Here is a 24,716-nt window from a genome sequence, read left to right as displayed (position 1 = left end):
TGTGTCTGACTCAAAAATGACCACAAGATGTCGCTATCAGCTCACAGAGTTAAAAACCCTTTTTTCTGTGCGACGCTCCTCCCTTTTCGTTTAGATTTGTAATTCTTTGTTCGTCGTAGCAGTACAGAACATCCTCACTGTGTTGAGGGGCTCTGATCTGGATGTATTCATTACGGAGAAATGTTACCGCTGGAGTGAATTTCTCCAATTAAATTGTTTAGCAGGCTATGGGCAGAATGCAAGAAGGGAATATTTTCCGGCATTGGATTTATTTTTTCTTCTGTGTATCTCACATATGGAGCCTCGCAGCAGCACAGATTGTGTATTCCGTTACGGAGGAATCGAGCCCCGGTACCGCTGTGGGGAATTTGGCGAAGGACTTACATCTGAATGTACACGAATTGGAGACTCGGGGTTTTCAGATTTCAGGACCTAATACGCGGTATTTGGAAGCAAATGTTAAGACTGGGATACTTTTGGTGAAAGACAGGATAGACCGAGAGGAGCTCTGCTCTCGTAATGTGAAGTGTTCTCTGGAAGTGGAAGCCAGTGTGAACTCTCCGCTGAATCTCTTTCGCTTTGAGGTTAAAATTGTGGATATAAACGACAATGCACCCTCTTTTCGGATACCGGGAATGGTTTTGAACGTGTCCGAGTCAGCTTTTCCTGGAGAAAGATTTACACTAGCAAAGGCCTTCGATGCAGATGTGGGCAGTTTTTCGGTTAAGGGCTACAAGCTGAGTCAAAATGAACATTTCACCCTGGATGTACAGAATGGAGGAGAGCCGAGTATGTCTGCTGAAATGGTGCTGCAGAAAACCTTAGACCGCGAGAAACAGGCAGTTGTCAAGCTAACACTGACAGCTGTAGATGGAGGAAAACCTCCTAAATCAGGCACGTTACAGATCACCGTTAATGTGCAAGATGTAAATGATAATATTCCGATTTTTGACAAGTCGCTATATAAAGCCACAGTGTCCGAGAACACTCCGCTCGGTGCCACCGTGATTTCAGTGCATGCTCGGGACTTAGATGAGGGTCTTAACGGAGAAATACTGTATTCGTTTATCAATCACGACAGTGATAATGACGTTGACAAATTTGCCATTAATAACCTAACAGGGGAGATTACAGTAAAGGGTGAATTGGATCACGAAAAAAGCAACGCAGTTGAAATACGGGTCCAAGCAAAAGACAAAGGATCAAGTCCAAGAGCATCTCACTGTAAAGTACTCGTTGAAATCACGGATGTTAATGACAATCCACCAGAAATATCAGTAACATCCTTAGTCAATGTAGTGAGGGAGGACGCACCCCCAGACACAATGGTTGGACTGATAACAGTGAGAGATAACGACGCAGACAAAAATGGCGTTGTTCAGGTTAGAATAGTTGATTCAGTGCCATTTACAATTAAGAACACATATAAAAACCATTATTCTTTGGTCGTGGACGGAACTCTAGACAGAGAACGAGCTTCTCAATATAATGTCACAATAACAGCGACTGACGAAGGGGATCCGCCTCTTTCTGGCACAACTGTTATTACAGTCCACGTGTCTGATGTCAATGACAACGCACCTCGTTTTAAAGAGCCTGTTATAAACATTTTCGTCAAAGAGAACAGTCCTGTAGGCGCTGTTATCTATACTATGACTGCAGATGATCCCGATATGGAGGAAAATGCAAAAGTAACGTTTTCAGTACTTAATAATAATCAAAAGAACAATATAATAGGGTCAGTTATAAACGTCAACTCAGAGACTGGAGATATAGTCAGCCTGCAGTCTTTTAACTACGAGGAGTTAAAAACGTTTCAGTTTAAAGTTCAGGCCACAGACTCTGGTGTTCCTCCGCTCAGCAGCAACGTGACTGTGAACGTTTTAATCCTGGATGAAAACGACAATAATCCAAATATTCTGGCACCCTATTCTGAGCATGGCTCCGTTAACAGTGAGAGCATCCCCTATTCTGCTGAAGCGGGATACTTTGTGGCAAAGATCAGGGCTGTAGACGCAGACTCTGGATACAACGCGCTGCTTTCTTATCACCTCTCTGAGCCCAAAGGAAACAACCTCTTCCGGATCGGAACCAGCACCGGAGAAATCAGGACTAAGAGGAGAATGAGTGACAATGACCTAAAAACTCACCCCTTGGTGGTGTTGGTTTCTGATAACGGAGAACCCTCCCTGTCAGCTACTGTGTCTATTGATGTGGTGGTGGTTGAAAGCACAGCTGACATCCAGACTCAGTTCAGACATGTGCCCATAAAGGAGGAGAGCTTCTCTGATTTAAACCTGTATCTGCTGATCGCCATTGTGTCGGTGTCAGTGATCTTTCTGCTGAGTCTCATCAGTTTAATAGCTGTCAAATGCCACAGGACAGACGGCAGTTTCAGCAGGTACAGCGCCCCAATGATCACCACCCACCCTGACGGGAGCTGGTCTTACTCCAAATCTACTCAGCAGTATGACGTGTGTTTCAGCTCAGACACACTGAAGAGTGACGTAGTGGTTTTCCCCGCACCGTATCCACCTGTAGATGGTGAGCTGATCAGTATTAACGGAGGAGACACTTTTACCAGAACTCAGACTTTACCTAATAAAGACAAGGTAAGATGTAATTTTCCCAAACGAGTTGATTGACAACTATTTTTGTAACTGTTGTAAACACCGTTTCCTCCAGTATAGAAATGACTAGCTCTGCTGGGCCTCTCTGCCTGCCTTTGGTATAAGCGCTGTCCATGGTACTGAAATCGCAGGGGCCTATTGTGCTAGTTATCCCCTAGGACCGTCTCACAGAGCACAGCACCAACTGGGGTTTTGTAGTGCTGCCAAAAACTACAACATCCACTTAATATTAGGGCTGTCAATCGATTAAATTATTTAATCAAGATTAATCGCAAATTAATCACACATTTTTTATCTGTTCAAAATGTACCTTAAAGGGAGATTTTTCAAGTATTTAATACTCTTATCAACATTGGAGTGGGTAAATATGCTTACTTTATGCAAATATATGTATATATGTATTACTGGAAACCATTAACAACACAGAACAATGACAAATGTTTTCCAGCTACCTTCACAGGTACTGCATTAGCATAAAAAATATGCTCATATAATAACATGGCAAACTCAAGCCCAACAGGTAACAACAGCTGTCAGTGTGTCAGTGTGCTGACTTGACTATGACTTGCCCCAAACTGTGTGTGATTATCATAAACTGGTCATGTCTGTAAAGGGGAGACTCGTGGGTACCCATAGAACCCATTTTCATTCACATATCTTGAGTTCAGAGGTCAAGGGACCCCTTTGAAAATGGCCATACGTTTTTCCTCGCCAAAATTTAGCGCAAGTTTGGAGCATTATTTAGCCTCCTTCCCGACAAGCCAGTATGACATGGTTGGTACCAATGGATTCCTTAGGTTTTGTACTTTCATATGATGCCAGTATCTTCACTCTAGATACTAAAAGCCCGCTACAACCTCCAAAAGACCGACTGCGTTAATGCGTTAAAGAAATTACTTTATATCAACACATAATGAAGCACAGTAATAAGTATATAGAAAAAAAACAACTTGTGAGTAACATCATCACAACTCTTTATTGTACAGTTTAAATGAATGACGACGTGCAATAAAGTAGCAATTTATTAGAATTATAACTTGGATATTTACAAACATTTTGGAATAACACATATATATATATATATATATTCACATATTTATGTATTATAAGCTATGTTTATGCAGTGCTACGACTGTGGGCTCAAGGCACAACATTATCAGACTGTGTTGCTCTCTGTCAGATAAGTGTCAGCACGGTGCTCGTATGCACTGACCATAAAGCTTTATTTACTACGTTTACTACGTTTCTTCACCATTCATTGATTAATGGAGTTTGTGCGCTTTAATGCGCCTCAACTAAACCACACAATTGTTAACAGAAAGCAGGATATTTAGTAAAACACACAACAAAACACGGAGGCGGATGACTCAGACACTACATGGGGTCTGTATCACAAAAAGTCGGTTAAGTTAGCCAGCTAAAGAATCAGTACTGAATGGATTCCTTAGGTTTTCTAGTTTCATATGATGCCAGAAAAGGAAGGAAATTAAGGAAAACTAGTCATGAAAAAAACGTACAGTAATAAAGTATCTAGTACAAACACAGAAAACTAGAATAACTTTAGACTATGTTTACGCAGTGCTAAGACTGTGGGCTCAAGGAACAACATTATCAGACTGTACTGCTCTCTGTCAGCACGGTGCTCTTGTGCACTGACCATAAAGATAAGATAAGATAATATAAGATATTCCTTTATTAGTCCCGCAGTGGGGAAATTTGCAGTGTACAGCAGCAAAGGGGATAGTGCAAAAAAACAAGATGCATCAGCTAACAAAGTAAAAAAGAGCAAAACAGTTTCTTCACTATTCATTGATCAATGAAGTTTGTGAGTTTTAATGCGCCTCAAATAAACCACACAATTGTTAACAGAAAGCAGGGTATTTTGTAAAACACACAACAAAACATGGAGACTGATGGCACATATAGAGACTGCACTCCGACACTACATGGGGTCTGTATCACAACATGTCGGTTAAGTTAGCCAGCTGAAGAATCAGTACTCACCGTCAGTATACTTGAGAAGAAGTTGTAGTTGCTTCATCGGAGGACAGCAGTTGCAGTTGGCTAGCTAGTCAGCTTGGATTCACTTCAGTTATCATGGATTCAAATGGCGACCTAGCCACTGCAGAAAACAAATAGTGTTGTATTAAAACGCACAACAACTTCTCAAACCACTCGTGTATCACGCTAGCTAACATCACTTCCGCGTTGCTATGTAGTCTCCATAGCAACAAAGCTGCATAGCAACAAAGCTCAGCTGCTTACAGTGGTGGTTATGAGACGTTTCTATCCTGAGGGTGCGCTGTGTTTATTGCTCACTAACGTTACTAAACGTATGTTGAAAACCTAAACTGAGCAGAGATAAGTTGAACTTCTTGGCAACCGATCAGGTTTAATAAGTCGATATTATGGCGGTGTTAATGTTACAGAAACACAGCTCAGTGAAAAGACTCCCCATGATGTCAACAAACATTTTAAAATTTGAACATGGCGCTTCTTCGTCGCTCTCTCTTGGTTACCGGTCAGCTCTCTGCGCTCACTGCTGCCACTATAGGCTGGAAGATGTACTGCAACCAGATAGCAGCTAACGTTGGCTGACTATTGGACTCAACATGAGTTGTTTTTGTAACTGCTGCATGAATAATACCGCAGTCCACCTGAGTAAGTCTTGATTTTGTTACTTCATTAGTGCATTTCATCGACTTTCTATAGACTGTTGAGGTCACCTGTGATTAACGTTTGGCTAATTACAAACCCTGCTTCTTTCATGTGAAAGATGGCTAGTTTGGAAAACCAGAAGTAAACAGAGCTTAATCATCCTTATAGGCCTTTTTCAAAGAATGCATTTTGACATGAACACGGTAGGAAAAGCACAGGTTTAGATAATACATTTCATGACAGCTGAATTCCATTTAGCTGCTTCAGGTTCAGGGTCCTGGTATAGGCTATTGTGCATCGTGAAATCTGTCCTGCCTTAAGCATTAACTCTTCACAACTCTTCATCTCTGTCTAACAGAGAACTATCTACTCTATAGTTTCTGTCTCAACCAGACTCCATTCTGTTTTAGTCTGTAATAATCTTGCACATATTGAATTTTGCACAGCTACATTTGAACATTTACTACCTCAACTATTTTTATTAAAGAACAAAACATTGTCACTTGCACACTTTGCTAATGTATATATCTTGCACACTTTGCAATTGTATATAATATGTTATTGCACACTTGCTAACCTGTGCAAACCTGTGCTTTTCCTACTGTGTTCATGTCAAAATGTATTCTTTGAAGAAGGCCTATAAGGATGATTAAGGTGTAATTTGTTCCACTTCATGGAATACAGCAAGAATGTGAGGGAGATGTCAACCAAGCACAATTTGTACGTGCCCACACTGTCTTGAGAGGAGGTCGAATTAAGGAAAATAAGTGAAAATACCTGTGTGGGTGGATCATGGGTGTGAAGGGCCTTTGTTTATTCCCATAGGTATTCAGCCTTCTTTAATGTTGAATAATCTATCTTTTTGACTCTATTTGATATTGCTCATTCATATTTTTCTAATCTTGCGATTGAATGGGTTTCTCCTGAGATGTTTCCCATCAGCTTCTCTGGAGTCACACATTATCGTTCACGTTGTTATTCACCATTAGAGCTTTTAATTCTCTACTATTTGTTCTCATCACATCACTGCATTCTACCCAGAGCAATTACTTGCATACTTATATTGTTGTTTAAGTTATATTGTCCTTAAAAATCCACTGGTATGTAATGCTTATATGCCATGCCCCCTTGTCTTTATAGGATAACTGTTAGGAACTGCACCTCAAGACCCCAGTGTATTGTGAAACACAGTTATACTTTTAAAGGGTAGTGTGATATTGTATTTCTAATAGTATATTAACAAGCCATCTTTTTACTTTCAGTATAAAAGAATAAAGAGCCTAGGAAATTATTTGATACAAATAATACATAATAATAATACAACTGCTCAATACATAGATATGTTTATTAAACAACATACATCCTCAACATTCTATATTGTGCAATTAGATTCACTGGTTCTACTTGTAGTTCCTTCTATATTTTTCTCACTCTTGCCTGCTCAATTTCTCCATTTCTATTGCTCTGCAATGCCTCCTCCTCCTCCTCTTCCTCATGCTGCCAGAACTCTCTCCCCTCCCCCTCTCCTTCACCAGCTCTCCCTGAGAAGGGGAGCAGCTGAGAGAACTAACAAGGAATTGACGTCCGTCTCTGCAGACATGTGTGCAACAGCCTTAGAGCGCTGTAAACACGATCTAATATATTTTCATTAACATCCTTAATGTGTGTGCCGTGTACAGAGGCGACCCTGATCCGCTCATGCCAAGTAGGACAGAGTGGATTCAGTTCTGATTGAATTTGTCAGTGGTTAAATCTAGCTTTGGATGTACATCCGTGTGGCATTTTATTTAATATGGTTATCATTGCTCCTAACTGCTGGTGTGTGTGTTCAGATATTCTCAGTGAAGCTATAACAGCAGGCCCACATAGTGTTGTGGTGGATCTGTGATGCTTGAGTCACTCCTCAGACGACGTGACCTCATTTCAGGGAGTGGTCCAAGCACAAACAAGCATGGCCACCGGATCTGTCAAAACACCCCTTGTTTGGTTGGTGCAGTGTGAAGGAGACGGAACCAGGGCTTTCTTTCTGCGCTCTCAAACACACTTTACATATTGTAGGCGTGTGTGCGGGCTATGTGAAGCTCTTTTAAAGTGGGTCAACATGTGATTTAAAACTGGTGGCGCGCTGCATGCACCATCTGAATGAACCTGTGTTCGCTCTCTCTGATACAGTCTCTGCTGCCTATATATGTACATACTTTCCATACTGTGGGTCCTGAATCCATGCCTGGAGCTGTAGTTCAGTATGTGTTCTGTATGCTGCAGCTCTCTGTGCAATGTGAGAGAGGGACAGAGGGGGGAGGGGCAGGTAATTTTCCGCTTCTCTCTGCAGCAGCAGCAGCAGGGAGCTTCAGTACCGATCGAGGTATCAGCTCAGCTCGGCTCAGCTCTCTCCCTCCTTCTATTGCTCTGCGGCTGGGCGGGGCCGACAACACCTAGTCCTGTCAATCACAGCCAAACCAGTGGGGCGGGGCAAAGGACCAGGGTGGATGAGCAGGAGGAGGAGGAGGAGGAGGAGGAGGAGGAGAGGCTTTTATCTACCATCAGAACATCGTGTGTCTGTGTCGATGTATGATATTTTTATGAAGCCGCAACACTGTACGTGTTTTTTCATGCAGCAGATATTGCCCACTGTGGGTGCTTTATAGAATCACCATAGTAATAATATATACATTGTAGAGCTATTGGGAGCAGCCATATGCATAAAATGATGGCTTTAGAGTGTGTATCCGATGAAAGCTTCTAACTCTGCGTCCTCCTGTGCTGCATTAAATTATTGATTCTACAGCAGGCTGCATTATCCTGGTTGAGGCATACAGCAAAGTGGTTCACAGCTCATAGATTGCAGAGGCATTCACCTAAGTCATTTTGGCGGAGTGCACAGATGGGTTTGACAGATGGACCAAAAACCATGACGTATAAATGCTCTTACCTAACCAGTTTTAATACAAGGACAGAACAGCAGAGCGGTTAACACAAAATATTCTTCTTCTTTATCTCCCTGTCTGTCTGTCATACACACGTCTTATACAGCACTTCCTGTTTTTCTCCTTTACAAGGGTGTGTCCTTTGTGTGAGTGAGGTTAGCGCTGCTATCTGTGGTTACCATGGAGACTGTTCTGAGCCTTAATGAAATGATGAACTGGTCTGTTTCCAGGGAGCTGCCAGTATGTACCCGCCCCCACCCAGACATCCCAGCATGTGCTGTGGAGATGCAGGCGGGCAGGAAGGAAACAGGATGGACACAATGGGGGGTGCATGAGAGCTGGAGAGAGAGAGAGAGAGAGAGAGAGACAAAGAGAAAGATGCCAACCAAAGATGTGCAGCATTTTGAACAGAAATGCCAAGTCAGACGTGTGTGAGATTAGAGAATCGGTTCTAAAAAAGGGAGAGGGTTTTAGAGAAAGTCACAAATACAGCAGCACAGACTGGAGCCTTGAGCATGAGATAGTGAGAAAACTGGAGCTTCTGAGGATGAGATGGACAAAAAACACATTAAATACATGCCCTGCAGCTGAGTGAGAACATCACAGGCTTACAATTGGTCACAGATAAAAGGAAGAACTTATCACCACCCCTCCCCTTCTCCCCCACTTCCATCCACCAACCCGTCCTCCATCCCGTACTCCCTCTTAGTGGCATTGGGATGTTGTTGCATCCATTAGATTAGCTTTGTCATGCTCAGAACCACGGGTTCCATCCTCTCCCATCCGACAAGTACACAAAGCCGGGGCATCCTAAGAGGGAAGTATCCAAAGCCTGCCTGCGTTTTCTGATAGCTTTGTTCGGTGCCACAACAAGAATCTGTTTGATTTATGCACAGGCTCAACCAGGACAACCAAGGAACTGTTTAACCCTTGCTGGGGCCCCAGAGGGGGGGATTTGTGCTGCTTTTAGTTCTCTCATGCCCTTTATTTTATGAAAGCAAGGTACACAGGGGATCAGCACAAACAAACGTACCCGGAGAATGCCTCCTACACCCGCTTACTGTGTCCACCTGAGTAAAAAGATTTAGGTTGCCGTGGGACTTTTTTTTTGGAGATTAGAAAATGGGAAAGTTCTTGTGAGAAAAGTATGACGAGAAGAAGGTATGAGAGCACAGCTTTGTCAGAGTGTTATAAACCTATTTACTAGATAATACCATTCACCAGTCTGTTTTTGCTAATTCAGTTTACCAGTCAGTATCTTGAGTTTTTATTTTTTCTAGGCACTTTTCTTTTCATTTGAAAGAGTGATGCTGAAAAAGTGAGTGACAGCAAAACTAGAGCAGGTTGTGGTACCTTACCTGTGATAGAAGGTTGTTTATTTCCTTTTTTTGGATAGGAAGACAAATTGTTTGAGTTCAGCTGGCTTTGTTCAATGTCATTTGGCACTAGAATCCTCCTTTAAGTGTGTGTATCTAATAAATTAATGTTAAATTTATAGTTACTGTTTTGCTAAATATACATATGACTTGCTCTTGTGCCGATTACACACGGTGGTACTGTAGATTCTACCACCAGTATGCTTTATACTGCTCTTTCTCGTCTCACCTCTGGAGGGTGCCTTGCCTTATATCTGGCTTTATCCATTGCGGTCATGACTGCCATTGCAGTGTGACGTCTGTGCCCTTCTCTCTCTCTCTCTCTCTCTCTCTCTCTCTCTCTCTGTCTCTCTCTCTCTCTCTTAAACACACACACATTCATGGCTGGGATTATGTTTTAGTGCTTTGGCTTAATGAGAAAGCCTGTGAGGATGGGCAGTGGGCTGATGATCACGTGCCCAGCCCTTGTACTACCGATATAATCCAACAGAGGGACCAATTTCACTGTCTCTGCCACCTCTGCTCCCTCTTGCTCAGTCTGCCTCTCCCACCCATGCAGTAGGATTCAATTTGCAGTGCTATTGACATTGCCTTATTTTTCTTACTCCGGCATAAGTCCTAATATACAGAGATTGTGAGGCTTTTACTGTTTGTTGTCATACATATTTTAGATTTTTGTTTCAGTAGAAGCAATAACCAAAGGACAGCGTTGTTGTTAAAATGATTTGCTGGTAGATGTTAAATATTTCCTCTTTCCCTCAAGAGCAATATTTTTATTTCATACATCCCATGATCACACCCACAATGGCAAGCATCAATCATTAAAATGCTTTATTTGGTGAGACAGCTGTTTAGAGTGCTGTTTCTGCTGTCTCCTCTAAGAAAAGGTCTGTTTTGTCAGTTTCAGTGCATCCTCTTTTTATTTAGCTAAATCAGAAGGCACATTTCCTGACACCACAGACGCTGCTGCCCAACTACACAACAGCCTGCAGACATTTCCTCTATTTTTCTCGCTCATCTTCTGTTTGAACTAGCATGAAGAAAATGGAGAATAGTATTTGTGCCTTTAACATTCTACGAGTACTAACGTAATCCATAATACAATGACTGCTGTCCCTTTGTGCAAAGTGGCACTACGCCAAAGCTTTATGACATTTTGAATAAGATGGATATGAAAACTTTGGGGCCAGCACTTTCTGATTATGGACGTGAATAGTAATCTTTTCCGTCTCCATCTAAATGCTTTAAAATAAGGCACATAATGAAATGTATCTGTAGGTGTATTCAGTATAAACTCTGAGAGCCTGCATGTGCCTATCCCCTAGCAGTCAGTGCATCAGTTTATCAAAGCCCTTGATGGCTGTTTCCTGCCATTTACGAATTAGAGGAAACAACAGCTGACATTCATTCAGACATCATTTTGTCCTTAGATAGCATTTGTGTTTTTTTAGCTGTGTTTTACACTGCCTATGTGTGTGTGAGCGTGCATGCCCGCAGGCACAAATAAGTGCCCTTTAAGTTTGCATGGCTGCCTCTGTTTATATATGTGTTGACCGAGGGAGTGATGTAAGGAGTCCTGCTTCATGATAGCCCAGCCGTGACCCGCTTCTCTGTGGATCTCCGCTGTCATCTGACTCACTAAAATGGGGGGATTCCATATAACAGACTCTGAGGGGAAGTAATATGAATGGCTTTTAGAGTGGCCGCTTACAGTATTAATGAGGTTGAGTCTTAGAGAAGAGAATGTTATTAATATGGTGGCCATCTTGCATAATTGATGCAATGGGGGAGGGTGTTAATGTTCTGGCAGAGAGGATGAACAAAGCGGGAGTCTCAATTGTTAAAATCTGAATTATCGCTCACATCTATCTATCACAGGCCTAGGTGTATGAAGCCACTGTTTTCAGTCTGCAAAAGGCATGAGCTCTTGTGTTTCCACTTAAGACCCCAGTATGCCCCTCAGCCAGCGCTCAGCTGGAACAGTGGATGCGCAGCTGGAGACTCTCCACAGTGGAGAAAGTAGGCGAGAGACGATTGGGGGAAGTGAGAATATGGAGAGATTGGGAGGGGGTGAGAATACCAAAAAAATGTCAAGGTCAGATAAATAATTTGATGAGGATGGGGAGCGAAGTTGTGACAACCCTTTGTTTTTTTTAAGACAAGTTACAGTAAACATAAGCGCCAATTATGTCTTTGAAATCTGTGTTTGTTGATGCGTAACAAGCGTCTGTCTGCAGGTGGAATGACGGTGATAGCTTTATCTGCAGCACCCTTGAGTGAAAAATGAAATAAACCACAGCTCAGCGGCACGCAATTAACGCTGAAACAGATGGGCGTATTTGAAACAGGTAGAGAGAGCTGTAACACATCCAACACCCTGGAGTGTCAGGGGGGGTGAGGAGGAGAATGAGAGAGACGGCCGGGTGCAAAGGTCAGGTGTAAATCCAGCTCTGTGTTTGTTGCTGACGAGATAAACGTTGCTTGTTTTCATTTTTGTGTCATTGTCAAACGCAGAGGTTCACATGTCCCACCGGGAAAATCTGCTAAATGTCACGGTTAGCGTGGCGGACCAGACATGTAGAACCCATCAGAGACCGTTAGGCCAGGTTGAAAGAAACTCTGTGTTATCACCGCTGCTCAGTGGGATATAATGCAGAGAGAGAAGTAAATGTCAAATATAGTAAACCTGAAACAGTTATGCATAGGGTTGATCCCAATACTTCGAACCTTCGATCATTGCCATGGTAATCGACCCCTTAATCAGTATTCGAATGCTTAAATTTTTATATATTAAGTATGTAATAATAATGTATAAATCCCTAATAGCCCATGAAATAAGGAATAATCCCACAACATTATTCATTATTCAATTATTATTAGTTATTCTTACAGAGATATCGCTGTTTGTTATGTGTAGAGATGCATGTGTGTACAGTATTGCAGCAGGGGCACTATCCCGAAGCTTCGAATACCTTTGAATATTTCTCACCGAAGCTTCGAGGTCCAAGTAAGCCTGCAACATGCAAACTTTATTATTATACTGATAAGGTTAGAGGTGAACTACCACAAATTGAGTCTTTGATAAACGCACTGCATGCAGAAGGGATTTATGTAGCTCATGATTTATCTTCTTTCGACGGATATTTGGCTGCTTCTCCGACTCCCCATTTCGCCACCTCCTCCTCATCACCTTGGAGTGTGAAGAGTCACTCTGTATCTATCCATCCACTAGCAGCATCCGAGTGAGTCACTGTCTTCTCCCTCGTCTCCCGGGATGCCAGGCGCTGTCATCGCCGTGGGCAGACCGGGGCGTGGGTGAGAGTGGCAGCGCACCAGGAGAGGAAAACAGATTATGTGGGCGAGGGATGGACGCTCATCTTGGCCCAGTCGCCTGGGTGAATCGAGTAGGCTCAGGGTCTCACGGGTCTTACACAGCATATAACTTGTTTAAAGCGTGGCGGTGGATCACATTAACACTGTTTTAATGTCGGTATACCTTATGCATCATTGTTGTTCCTCAGACTAATTTGTATTTATATTTTTGGTGGCTCTCCAGGACCTATTTACGTGAAACTGCCAGCACTGAACTTGGGTTGATTATGTTTTCCGCAGTCGTTGTTAATTTAAAATTGAATAGTGAGCAAAGATCTTTCATTTCTCTCTGTCATATTGACTGCAATGGGGGAGGGGGTTAAGGTCTCATCTAATTAACTTGAACCCAATTTAAATCTGAATTTAATTTAGGTCCATGGGTTCTGAGGCCGGAGTAATTACAGGACAGCTGGAGCAGGATGATTTGGGTGTTAATGTCACAACCTGCCAGGCCAACACGTTTTCATCCCAACTCGTCACATACTGCCCCTTTAAGACCAACTCCAGGTTACAGTGTCACCTGAAACTGAAACACCAGTATTGATGGAGGGAATTATATTAATTAAGGATATAAAGCTGATGGCTGAGGGAAACTATGAGTGCAAAATGTGTTGCTCTTTGTAAGTGCTGCAGCAAATAGTGATGTGGACACTTTTATATTACAGTTATTGCGCATTATTTATGTGCATAACCATTTATTACTTGTCAGGAGAGGGCAGCGTTGTGTTTTTGCCAGATGTGGAAAGGGGTCACATCTGGAGCATCTTGTCTGTGACCCGGTTGGCGTCGTCACCAGTGAACGTCCCCATCATTAGTCATATGGCATAGGCTTTTTGTTTTATGTGGAGATGAACCTGCACCGCATATAGGGCTCTGCAGCACACGTCCAATAGCGATGTAGAGGTGCAAAGCGTCGTCAGCTGTCACTGTGGGGACAAAGTGATATGATAAAGGATCAGAAAATGTTTTTGTGCTGACACAAGAAGTCAGTGTCTCAGCATTTAACAGACACAAGGTGAAACAGCCAGATCCGCCCATGTTGTTCTGATGGTTAAAAACAGGGAGCTGTGAAACACACTCCCAAATCCTGATATTCCTATGGCTTTTGTTGTGATATAAACTCACATATAATTACAAAAAAAAAATTCTTTAAATTGGGTAACGTGTATCAAAGTCGCTGGACATTACAGAGGGTTGCTGCACTAGAACCGATTCGCATGGAATTTTTTTTTTTTTTTTTTACAGTTGATTTATTTGTTTATTTATAGGCTATCTTTCCTTTTCATTTTCAAAATATAGACTGCTTGTATCATAAATCTGCTTTTTCCATTTGGCTCGAGGGTTCCCTGCGTAATTGTGGGTTTGCATCAGTGAATAAATTGGTTCATAAATCAGTTTTCCCGGCGCACAATGAAAAGGGCGGTGGCACTGACAAAAAAAAAAAGAGGGAAAACGATTGTGTCGAAATCTTTTCCCTCCGAAATGATCAGATGACATCAACCTGCTCCGTGCACCGGCGTCCAGATTAGACAGATACAACTCCAGTCTTTTGTGTGTTTTTAAAATTTTTATTAGATGGTCGATCATTTGATTCGGAGGTGCTGAAATGCAGCCAGCATCGTTTGAGCGAGTGGCTCCCTCCTCCTCTTTTTGCCCACAGACACCATCGCAGAGAGAGAAAGGGAGGGAGGGAGGGATGGAGAGAGAGAGGAATAGGCAGCACCAGTGAAAGGAGTCAGAGAATTTTATAAACAGCACCCAGCACAGACAAAGGAAAACATGGATACACGGGGTAAAATTCCCTTTAAACAGGCTCCAGAGAGGATGCGCTGGTCGTCCTGCACATAGTCGGAGTGATGCGCGGACTATTGCCTCGTTTTTAATGAGGCGGGTGGGAACGCACAGCGAGCTGCAAAGGCGGAAAGATTTCCTCCAACCCGTCTTGCAAATTCTGCCTGCGATGGCTGTGACGGCGCGCTGCTGTTACAGTGTAAATGAGAATGTGCCTTTCTCTTTGTATCTGGTGATTTTCGTACTCAGTGGCCTTACAAATGCACAAATCCGATACTCCATTCCGGAGGAGCTGGAGAACGGGGCACTGGTCGGTGACATTGTCCGAGATTTGGGTCTGGACCTGAGGAAACTTTCCACGCGACGCATCAGGATCACGTCGGACAGCGGCAGGAGGTATTTCACCATCAACCACAAAACCGGCAAGCTGGTGGTGAGTGACCGCATCGACCGAGAGACGGTGTGTGAATTCAGTGGCACCTGTTCGCGCAACCTGGAGGTGGTGTTGGAGAACCCGCTGGAGGTGCACAACGTGGAGGTGGAGATCTTGGACGTGAACGACAACGCGCCACAATTCCCTCGAGATGAATATCAGCTCGAGGTGGCCGAGTCCGCCCTCACAGGGTCGCGCTTCCACATCGAGGGAGCTCAGGACGTAGACGATGGATCCAACTCTGTGAAGCAGTACCGCCTCAGCCAGAACGACCACCTCACTCTGGACTCCATTAAGCCCTTTTCCAATAACAAGCACATCGAGTTCATTCTCAAAAAGCCCTTTGACCGCGAGCAGATGCCCTCTCATCAGCTAATCCTGACAGCAATAGATGGAGGCACCCCACAGCGAACTGGCACGGCCAAAATCAATGTGCGCATCCTTGATGCCAACGACAATGTACCTGCGTTTGACAGCTCCGTGTACAAAGTCAAACTGTCCGAGAATTCTCCAAAGGGCGCACTTGTGATCAAGTTGAATGCAACAGACCCAGATGAGGGCTCAAATGGGGAGGTCTTTTACTCCTTCAGCAGTTACACACCAGAAAGAGTCAGACAGATGTTTTCCATGGACACGGAAACAGGGGAAATTAGGGTGAAAAACAATATAGACTATGAGGAGACAAACTCGTATGAAATGTACATACAGGCGATGGACAAGGGGCCAGCTCCTGTGGCAGTTCACTGCAAAGTAGTCGTAGAAGTTTTGGATGTCAATGACAACATTCCTGAGATTGTACTGTCTTCGCTCTCCAGCCCTGTACGCGAGGATGCCCGGGCTGACACGGTTGTAGCGTTAATCAGTGTGAATGACCGGGACTCTGGACCAAATAAAAAAGTCACCCTGGAGATCATGCCCAATTTGCCTTTCAGGATCAAGTCTTTCCGGAACCACTACACCGTCGTCACATCCGCTTTCCTGGACCGGGAAACCATCTCATCCTACAACGTCACCGTCAACGGCGTGGATGAAGGCACCCCACCCTTGTCATCTCAAATGACATTTAAGGTGGACGTCGCAGACGTGAATGACAACCCACCTCGTTTTGAACAGACATCATACACTGTTTACATTACCGAGAACAATGCTCCCGGTGCACCTCTGTGCGTTGTCAAGGCCACAGACGCTGATGCTAAAGAAAATGCACGCATCACCTATACTGTCCTGAATGACAACAACCATGGTATCCCTGTAGCCAGCTACGTCAGCATCAAACCTGACAAAGGTGAAGCCTATGCCCTGCGAGCCTACGACTTTGAGAAGCTCAGAGAGTTTCACTTCCAGATTAAAGCCCAGGACAACGGCGTGCCTCCCCTCAGCCGTGTGGCCACAGTGTATGTTTACATCATGGATCAGAATGACCACGTGCCCAGGATCGTCTACCCACCGGCCAACGGGAGCCGCACCACAGAGACACTGATGAAAAACGCTGAAGCAGGAGTGTTGGTTAGCAAGGTGACGGCGTGGGATGGCGACGCAGGGCAGAATGCTTGGCTGCTCTACGCCCTGGAGCAGACCAACGCAGACATTGACCTGTTCAAGGTGCACGAGTACACGGGTGAGATCCGCACCACAAGGCGCGTCATCGAGGACAACTCCACCTCCTATCTTCTGACAGTGCTGGTGCACGATAGCGGCTTACCGCCACTCTCCTCCACAGCCACCATCTATGTGCATGTGATGGAGCTGCCACCGAAGTTGACCCCTGACCCCAAGCGCATCATCAGGCCCAACAGCCCCCTAATGTTTTCCAACGTCACCCTCTACCTCATCATTGCCCTGAGTGCCACAACCTTTGTGTTCCTGGTCACCATCTTTGTTCTGGCCATCGTGCGTTGCCATGCCTACTGCACCCAGCCTGGTTCCTGCTCCCCATGTTGTGTATCAAAGAAGAGTATTCCAGATGGGGGCACCTCAGCGGTTGGCGGTGGGGGTGCTGGAAGAGCTGCAGGTGGAGGAGGTGGAGGTGGCGGTGGCGGTGGAGGTGGCGGTGCAGGTGGAGGGCAACTAAACGACAATGTAGCCCTGCGCCGTGACCTAAAAGTGGAACCGCATTATATTGAAGTGCGGGGAAATGGGTCTATGACCAAAACATACTGTTACAAGACATGCCTGACCGCCACGTCAGGAAGCGACACTTTTATGTTCTACAACACAGGGCGGCCGCACAGCGGCACCTGGGGCTCGGGGTACGTCACCAGCCACAGCGGACAGAGCCAGTTATTTGTACGGCGTCTCAGTATGCCAGATGCAACTGCCATTCAGGTGTGTGCGTGTGTCTGGCGTGATCTCTGTGTTTTTGTTATTTTAGATTGCCTCATAACAGTAAATGACACACAAAGCACGAGCCATAAAAGGAAAATTCTCAGAGAGTTATGGCTCAGCTTTTGCTCTAGGGCGGTGTTCTTGCAGTAGGATTGCAGTTGACATTTACTGCTCTGGGGTTATTCTAGTAAAGTGGCATAAGGACATTTATTAGGTATTAGATAAAAGGTTACAATTTGTGTGCCATACCCAGGATCTGCTTAGTTCTTTTAAATTCTCTGAAACTAATTTATATGATCTGTGTCTATTCGGACGAAGAAAGAGATACCACCATTTTGTTTATGCATGTGCTTCCATTGTTAGGTCTACTGGTCTTTACATGCCATTTATCTTCAGGTCTGCATCTTAGAAACCTGGCATACACAAGTGTGGGTAGTTTCTCTGGGCTGTGTGTTTATTTGCGTGCGTAGGTGGGTGCACTCTGATTTGCTGGATGTGGTAGATGGTGTCTTTGTGTTGTGTTCCACACTTGCTAAAGACCAGTTGTTTGATGATTCAGGGCATGAGATGTTAAAGTGCACCTGTCCTCCACAGTTCGGCAGAAAGCTGTAATGAAAATATTTTTCAAGAACATCTTTCTCTGCTCCCTGTTACTCTCTTTTCACAACAACAAAACCAGTAGATTTCAGCTCGTTCACCTATGACCCCACACAGCCTGTGTTATTTGTCTACTACGGGCTGCCTGCCACATTATTCAAGTCCAGTAGGTCCAGAGGGCATTCGTTGGTCATCTCTATAGAGAGGCAGAGTCTGGGAAATAGTGCAGCCTTCGCCAGCTACAAGGGCCACCAGTCCCACTGCACCAAAATATTCTCTTCTGGTCACGTACTTCTCTGGTACTGAGCAGTAAGCCAGAGTTTGGGAATGTGTGAAGAAGGCAGAGATTGTGTCTGAGTTTTATTTAGATTAGAGCTTCATTTCTTGGTATTTTTCCCATATAAAAGGTTGATATGCACATGAGTTGTTTGCATAATTTCTGCTTGTAGTAAAACGGAACAGTATTATTAGGATAAAACAAACATTATTTATTTTCTACATGATCGTGTTTGCCCCAGAGCCTCCCTGGGTCTGTCTCTGCAGTGCAGAAAAGGATATTAGTGGAGAATAAGTGATAAAAAGCAGAATAAAGAAATGCTGAAGGTAATTGTTCTGTTATCACTTGACGTGTTCCTCATTAAATGCCAGTCATGTTTGTTCTTGCTATGTAATTAACTGGCAGCGATGTGTTTCTTAGTACTGTGCGTGGATTGGCTGGCTCGGCACAGATGAGGCGGGGGATGAAAGGTGATTGGACACGGTGTTGATGGCGGAGGTGTGAGCTCTGTATCCATGCTAGAAGTGTTCACTCAGAGGGAGAGGGAAGAATGGAGAATAAGGCGTGAAAAGAGCCGAGTGGCCAAATAAAAAGCTTTCTTTATTCCCTGATTTACAAAGTACGGTCAGGCAAGGAAATGAATACACTAAAAAGCCATAGTGTTTTTTTTTCTATTTCCATTTAATTGGTTTCCTTCCCTTTCAAATGATGAAACAGAATGCATTGATTTTTCATCCTCCTTATGAGTCAGATTTGTTTTTGTTTGTCTGTTTACATTTATTGCGTGATGTCTTCCCTTGAGAGTATATCCGACTGTGGACGTGTTTAGGTTCCAGATGCTTGTATCTAATGTGTGTATGTGCTAGTGTGTGTGTGTTTTTATTTACCCCCATAAACACCATACGGCCAAACAGATTTCTCCCTTTGGCCACTGCCGCGCCGCAACAGTGCAAACGTTTAGCAAAGCAGTTTAGTCCCATTTGTGGACAATCTGGTCTTATTTTAATGATTTGTCTCACTCTCTTCTAGTGTTTTGCGAAGGGAAAATTAGACAGTGAGCTTTTGTTTAACTGTGTTTTTATTGCCCTACTACTAACACTTTTTCCCTTTCAATATCAATCTAAGCTATCGATCCAGCCACTGATTGCTTTTTGAGTAGTGATTGTCTTCAAATAATCAAGTGCAGCCGTAGTTTTCAGTATGGATAAGCGTCTGCGATGCTGCAGGGCTCTGTATCCCCGTAGACATTCTGCCCTGTTTGAATGACTCCAGGAGGAATACCAGGCTTCTCTCATTAGGACCAAATATTGGATTTCGAGGGTGATGAATGTCCACTGCAGACTCATAGAGGTCAATGCAGCTTCAGCAGCAAGTGAACATCTGTCATATTTGAAAGGAAATGGGATTGCAAATGGGTCTCTTATGAACTGCATGGCCAAGCACGGAGAAGTCAGTCAGAATTGTTTAGCTTTGTCAGTGGTTTAGGTGGAGATTAGAGCTAATACAATATCCTCTGTTATGTGGTCAGGTTAACAGCACATTTTAGCTGCACCACTACTGAATTTTATTCCTCTAACCACATTTTGGTTTTATGATGTTGTATCTTTATATATTTATATAATAGAATTTATCTGAAAGCAATCTCGTATTAGGATGTCACAAATCAGTTGCATCACTGGCAGACAGGCAGGTGTCCCTTTGTGTCTCTCTGTTGTGGCGTGTCTGAGTCTAGATGCAGGGCCCAGGGGGTTAATCTGATATCTGCCCTCCCCCCTCATCCTTCCTCCACCTGTGACCTTCACAGGAGTGAAATGACAGAGGGTACAATGTAGACTGAGCTCTGAACAGTTACCATGGTGAGATGTGTCAGACTGACTCAGGCAGACTGTGTGCCAGTGACACTCAAGGTTTTGATCTGTGTTAAGAGGATATAACGGGGAGAAAGAACTCAACAGCACAGGAGAGGGGGGGAGGGGCGGTGATGAATTTACAGAGGCACAGCAAGCGCTGCAGGTCTATTCAGAATGCATGTTCTGAAAAACATCTTAAGTAGGGATGGAGAGTATTCAATGCAATGTTTCCATGGTGATGGACTGTACCATGACCATCCTGGGCTGAGTGGAATAACCCTGGATGTGTGGACGTGTGGACGTGTGGACGTGTAGCCTCAGGGCCCATGTATCACAGTACCGGGGCCAGTGGGCCGCTGGAGTGAAATCTCTCAAAGTCATTTTTTTTTTTTTAGAGGACATGGCTGGAAGTTGGGAGGGAGAATGGGAGCAGGGGGTGTGGGGATGGGAGGAGATGAGTGCACCTGCAAGCTTTAATTCATCACTCACTTCTCTCCACAGGCACCGGCAAGCTGTCACTGCCACAAACGTGTGTGCGCGACTGAGTTTGTGTGTTTATGTGTGTGCGTGACGCGCATGCACTAGCAGTACTCTCCATGACTTATTAATGAGACGGTATTGGCTTTCGCCTGTACTTAAGACTCAATTTCTCTCACTCTCTCTCTTGCAGCCCAAAGTGCCGAGTGCCGACTGGAGATATTCAGCCTCCCTGAGAGCAGGCGGTGTAATGCAGAGGTAAGCATCCCATTTTTTTTCTGTCACTTTGCAGTAAGTATCTCATCGTACCTCACCAGTCATCTTCATCATGTTTTGTTAAAGACCAAAAGATGTGTAGACTGCTCCCTCCCACCTGAACATTTGAGCAAATAACCAAATCCTGCACCATTCTCTAAGTCACTGGTTCCCAACCTGGGGGTCCCGACCCCCACTAAGGGTAGCCAAAGCTTCACAGAGGGGGGGAGGGAGTACACAGTTAAGAGCTAAAAGAACAATGGCCATGTGTCAGGGAGAAGAAAACACTGAATTTGTCAAAAAAGAAGCCTATTAACTAGGCGTGATTGTTAAAAATAAAATTAAAAAACAATACATAATACAATTGTACTAAAAGTCCCTAAAAATAACAGGAATATTCATCTCTGATACAATATTCACAGGAAATAATCTGCTCAAAATTAATCCAAATTGCTTATTTTACACAAACTTCCTGCTGTTATTGTGTTCACTATTTGGGTTAATGTACATTTTATCAGTTCTGCACTGTTATTGTTATGCATTGAATATAATATGACATAACAATAAAATGCGTCGCTTCAGTGGTCGTCAGTTTACTCAATGATAGAAAAGGGGTCCCTTAAAGAAAGAGGTTGGGAACCACTGTTCTAATTGCCTGATCTTAAGCACCTGCCATTCTTCATTAAGACTGATTGCTACCGCAGCTTTGAACAAAGTTTCCACCACCTAACAAAAGTGTACAGTTGTTTCTGGGAGTCATGTAACATATCCTCAAATACAGAAATGAGATGTAAAATCATATGAACATAAACTAAGTAAAATGTAATGCAAAATCATTCTTCTGTCAGTTCAAAGGAAGAAGCCCCGTCATCCTGCTGTGGAGACCAAAGATAAAAATTTCATACTGAAAAGTCATTCTCTAAATCCATTTTAGTTTGTTGAAATGGAATAAAAGCTCAACATGAAAAGGGTACAGAGTGTCCCTATGACATGGCCACCAGGCAACATTTATAAATGTCTTCAAAGCCCTACCAATTTTTGTACTACGTAGCAAGGTGACGCATATACTATAGGTTCGTCCATGGGTCTATTCCAGTAAAGATGTCTGAGATCATCTTTACTGCCAACTGTTGCTCAGCTGTGATTACTGTTCTGAGGGGAAAGAGGTGGGAGTTAGGATCAACCTATTCTAAAACAGAATAATTACTATCTTTTTTTACCCACTTACATTTACATTATTTCGATTAAATATACAGTTGTGGTAAATTGTGAGAAAACCCCAAATGATCTAAATGTTATTAAAAACACCTAATTTTAATAAACCGAAATGTTTTTTCAGTAACACTTCATTTTACAGTTCATTACTTCATTATGTGATAATAAGCAAGTAACCTATTGGAAATTTCTTTGGAATTACTGCCAAATTACCCCAATATTTACCTCAAAATTTATAAAAAAATTACTTTATTATAAACATTATTTAATAATTATATGCTACTCAAATGTAACCTGGTAGCTAATGTCATGATTCAGAGTTTTTTAAGAAATTTCAAAGAAGTTATTTGCTAATTATTGTCTATTTATCAGCAGACATGGAAATAAAGCATTTCAATTTACTTTGTATTCTTTTCCTGGAAATGTATTAAATAAATTACCAGCTATTGGGAAATAGCGGAATATAATAATTAAATAACGTTTATAATAAAGTGATTTTTGATCAATTTGAAGTAAATATTACGATATGTTGGCAGTAATACCAAAGAAATTTCAAATAGGTTACTTGCTAATTATCACCTAATTACCATGAAATTTGCTATCCTGTAAAATGAATAGTGATCATAGAAAACAATTGAATCTGAAATATGAGAGGAGTGAGGAGAAATGCGGTTGGGAATGGCTTTTTTTCTAATATTACCACAGACAGATGGAGAAGTGACGGGAGGGAAGGGTAAGCAGCAGAGAGGGGGTCAGTGATGGATGAAGGGCAGGTAGTCAGGTGGAAAGATGGCCTATCAGGGACATGGGGATTGCTGCATGACCACACCAGTGATCAGATTACCCATAAGACACTGGGGTGTCACCCGCTGTTGGATCAGATGGACTCGACCAAATCAAGGGTCTTGCTAATGAGACGGCACCAACAAGTATCAGGCTTAATGAGGTAGCCATGATATCTCTATCCATACCTATTATCATATTCAACTTCTATCATCTTCCTATAGATATATATGGCACAGATGGATGAGACACTGGCCTTAAACAGACAACAACTGGCTTTTCAATCCCTATGTCAGAGAAAATATTAGTATCACAGCTCTAAATAAACAGCATTCTTCTGTTTCTGCTCATTGACGTGAGTCTCCTGACACCCAAATGTATGTGTTACATTATCCGTATACTGTAGATACACATACTGTACAGTATATTCTCGTGTGCACTCTGATGTCCATGTCAGATTAATAACTGTGTACCATCTGAGGGTCATTAATGCTACACAGATTCCCTCATAATTACAGCAACGCTAAGCGTTAATGTGCTTGTGTGAACCAGTCTAACATATTAAATCTTTCTCCGATGTGTTTTAAGTTGACTATCCCCCATGTCCCATTACCAAGCCTCGCTGAATGTTCATTTATAATCAGAGCTTGTATAAGAGATTTTGGACATTGCACCCAAACACCATATAATGGCACTGACCTATTTCATTTCATTTAATCTCTGTTGAAATGCACATGGTTTCCTCGTAATAGTGTGTTTTAGGGGATAGTTGTATCTGGGTTCATTTTGTGATTAAGATTTGAAACAAATAAATTGAACATAATGAGAAAGGAGAATAATGAGGAAATGTGTGTTTACAGACAGCAAGATGAGATGATGACAAACAAGAGAGAAGTTTGAAAAGTGTATTATCAGCCCAGTGTTTGCCATTCATATTTGATCAGTGTACCTGGATGATGCTGGTGCTTAGCAGCACTTAAAATGGCCTCCATCATCAAATCACTTTTGTTCCCTTCACAGAACTACTGTGCATATAGATTCATACATATTTTAACTCTCTTCAGCATTAATAAACTACAGACTTGTACTCACAATTATATTTTAATAGTCCCTGATTCCCAACATCTTCTATAAAGACTGAAATCTCCTTGTTTTCAAGAAGTAAAACAATTATTGACGCCTTGGAAACACATAAATTACCAGGAAGAAAGACCTGCTCACACAGACCTCAGCAAAGGTTTTAACTTCTAAATATCTAGTTTTTCACTTGGGGAGAGTGTGGAGACAGCAGCAGGTAGAGATTGAGAGTAATTGCTTTTAGAATAACAATTTGAGTAGGTTTATATGTTTTTGTATCTGTATTATCTCTTTTTGAACACAATTCATTCTGGAAGTCTTTAATCCCCTCCCCTAAGCAGCGATTGTCCAATCATATCTTAGCAACTGTAACCGGGCAAGCCAGAGCAGTTCTTTTCCCCTATACCAGAATGATAATGTGTGGAGCCAGACCTTTATCTACCGCTGACACAGCTGTGGAGAAAAATCTGGCTCTTCGAAACTAGCATTCCTACAGTAGCGTTACCGAGCGTTACTTCCAAGGCCAAGGAGCACATCCTAAATAGGCAACTAACCAGGTCATTTTCTGGGTTACAGGTTATGTTATGAAATGGGTTAATCTGCTGCTAACACTAAGCATCCAAATCACAGACAAATAATTTTATATTATGGTTAGATATCCTATTCATGGCTA

General features: G+C 42.9%; 2 protein-coding genes across 17 annotated transcripts in view; one reads left to right on the top strand and one right to left on the bottom strand.

Annotated features, from left to right (window-relative positions):
• LOC141775515 (fibroblast growth factor 18-like) overlaps positions 1–4,769 on the bottom strand; it is a 305,178-nt gene extending 300,409 nt beyond the window's left edge. Inside the window, exon 1 of one of the 2 annotated variants that reach the window (XM_074648965.1) lies at positions 4,635–4,769. The gene's annotated coding sequence lies outside the window, so the exon portion shown is untranslated. The remainder of the gene's footprint in view (positions 1–4,634) is intronic. The other variant, XM_074648964.1, reaches the window with a different exon arrangement.
• LOC141775507 (protocadherin alpha-C2-like) overlaps positions 1–24,716 on the top strand; it is a 213,456-nt gene that overhangs the window by 173,926 nt on the left and 14,814 nt on the right. For 13 of the 15 annotated variants that reach the window (XM_074648954.1, XM_074648949.1, XM_074648955.1 and 10 more), the window contains exon 2: positions 20,907–20,971. In XM_074648954.1, the coding sequence (XP_074505055.1) occupies positions 20,907–20,971 (65 nt within the window). Of the gene's footprint in view, positions 1–3; positions 2,613–14,456; positions 17,513–20,906; positions 20,972–24,716 lie in introns of those variants that run through there. The other 2 variants (XM_074648945.1, XM_074648942.1) reach the window with 2 other exon arrangements.

Source organism: Sebastes fasciatus, chromosome 10, assembly GCF_043250625.1.
Source record: "Sebastes fasciatus isolate fSebFas1 chromosome 10, fSebFas1.pri, whole genome shotgun sequence".
Taxonomy (NCBI): Eukaryota; Metazoa; Chordata; class Actinopteri; order Perciformes; family Sebastidae; genus Sebastes; species Sebastes fasciatus.
This window is presented reverse-complemented; position numbering and strand designations above follow the sequence as displayed.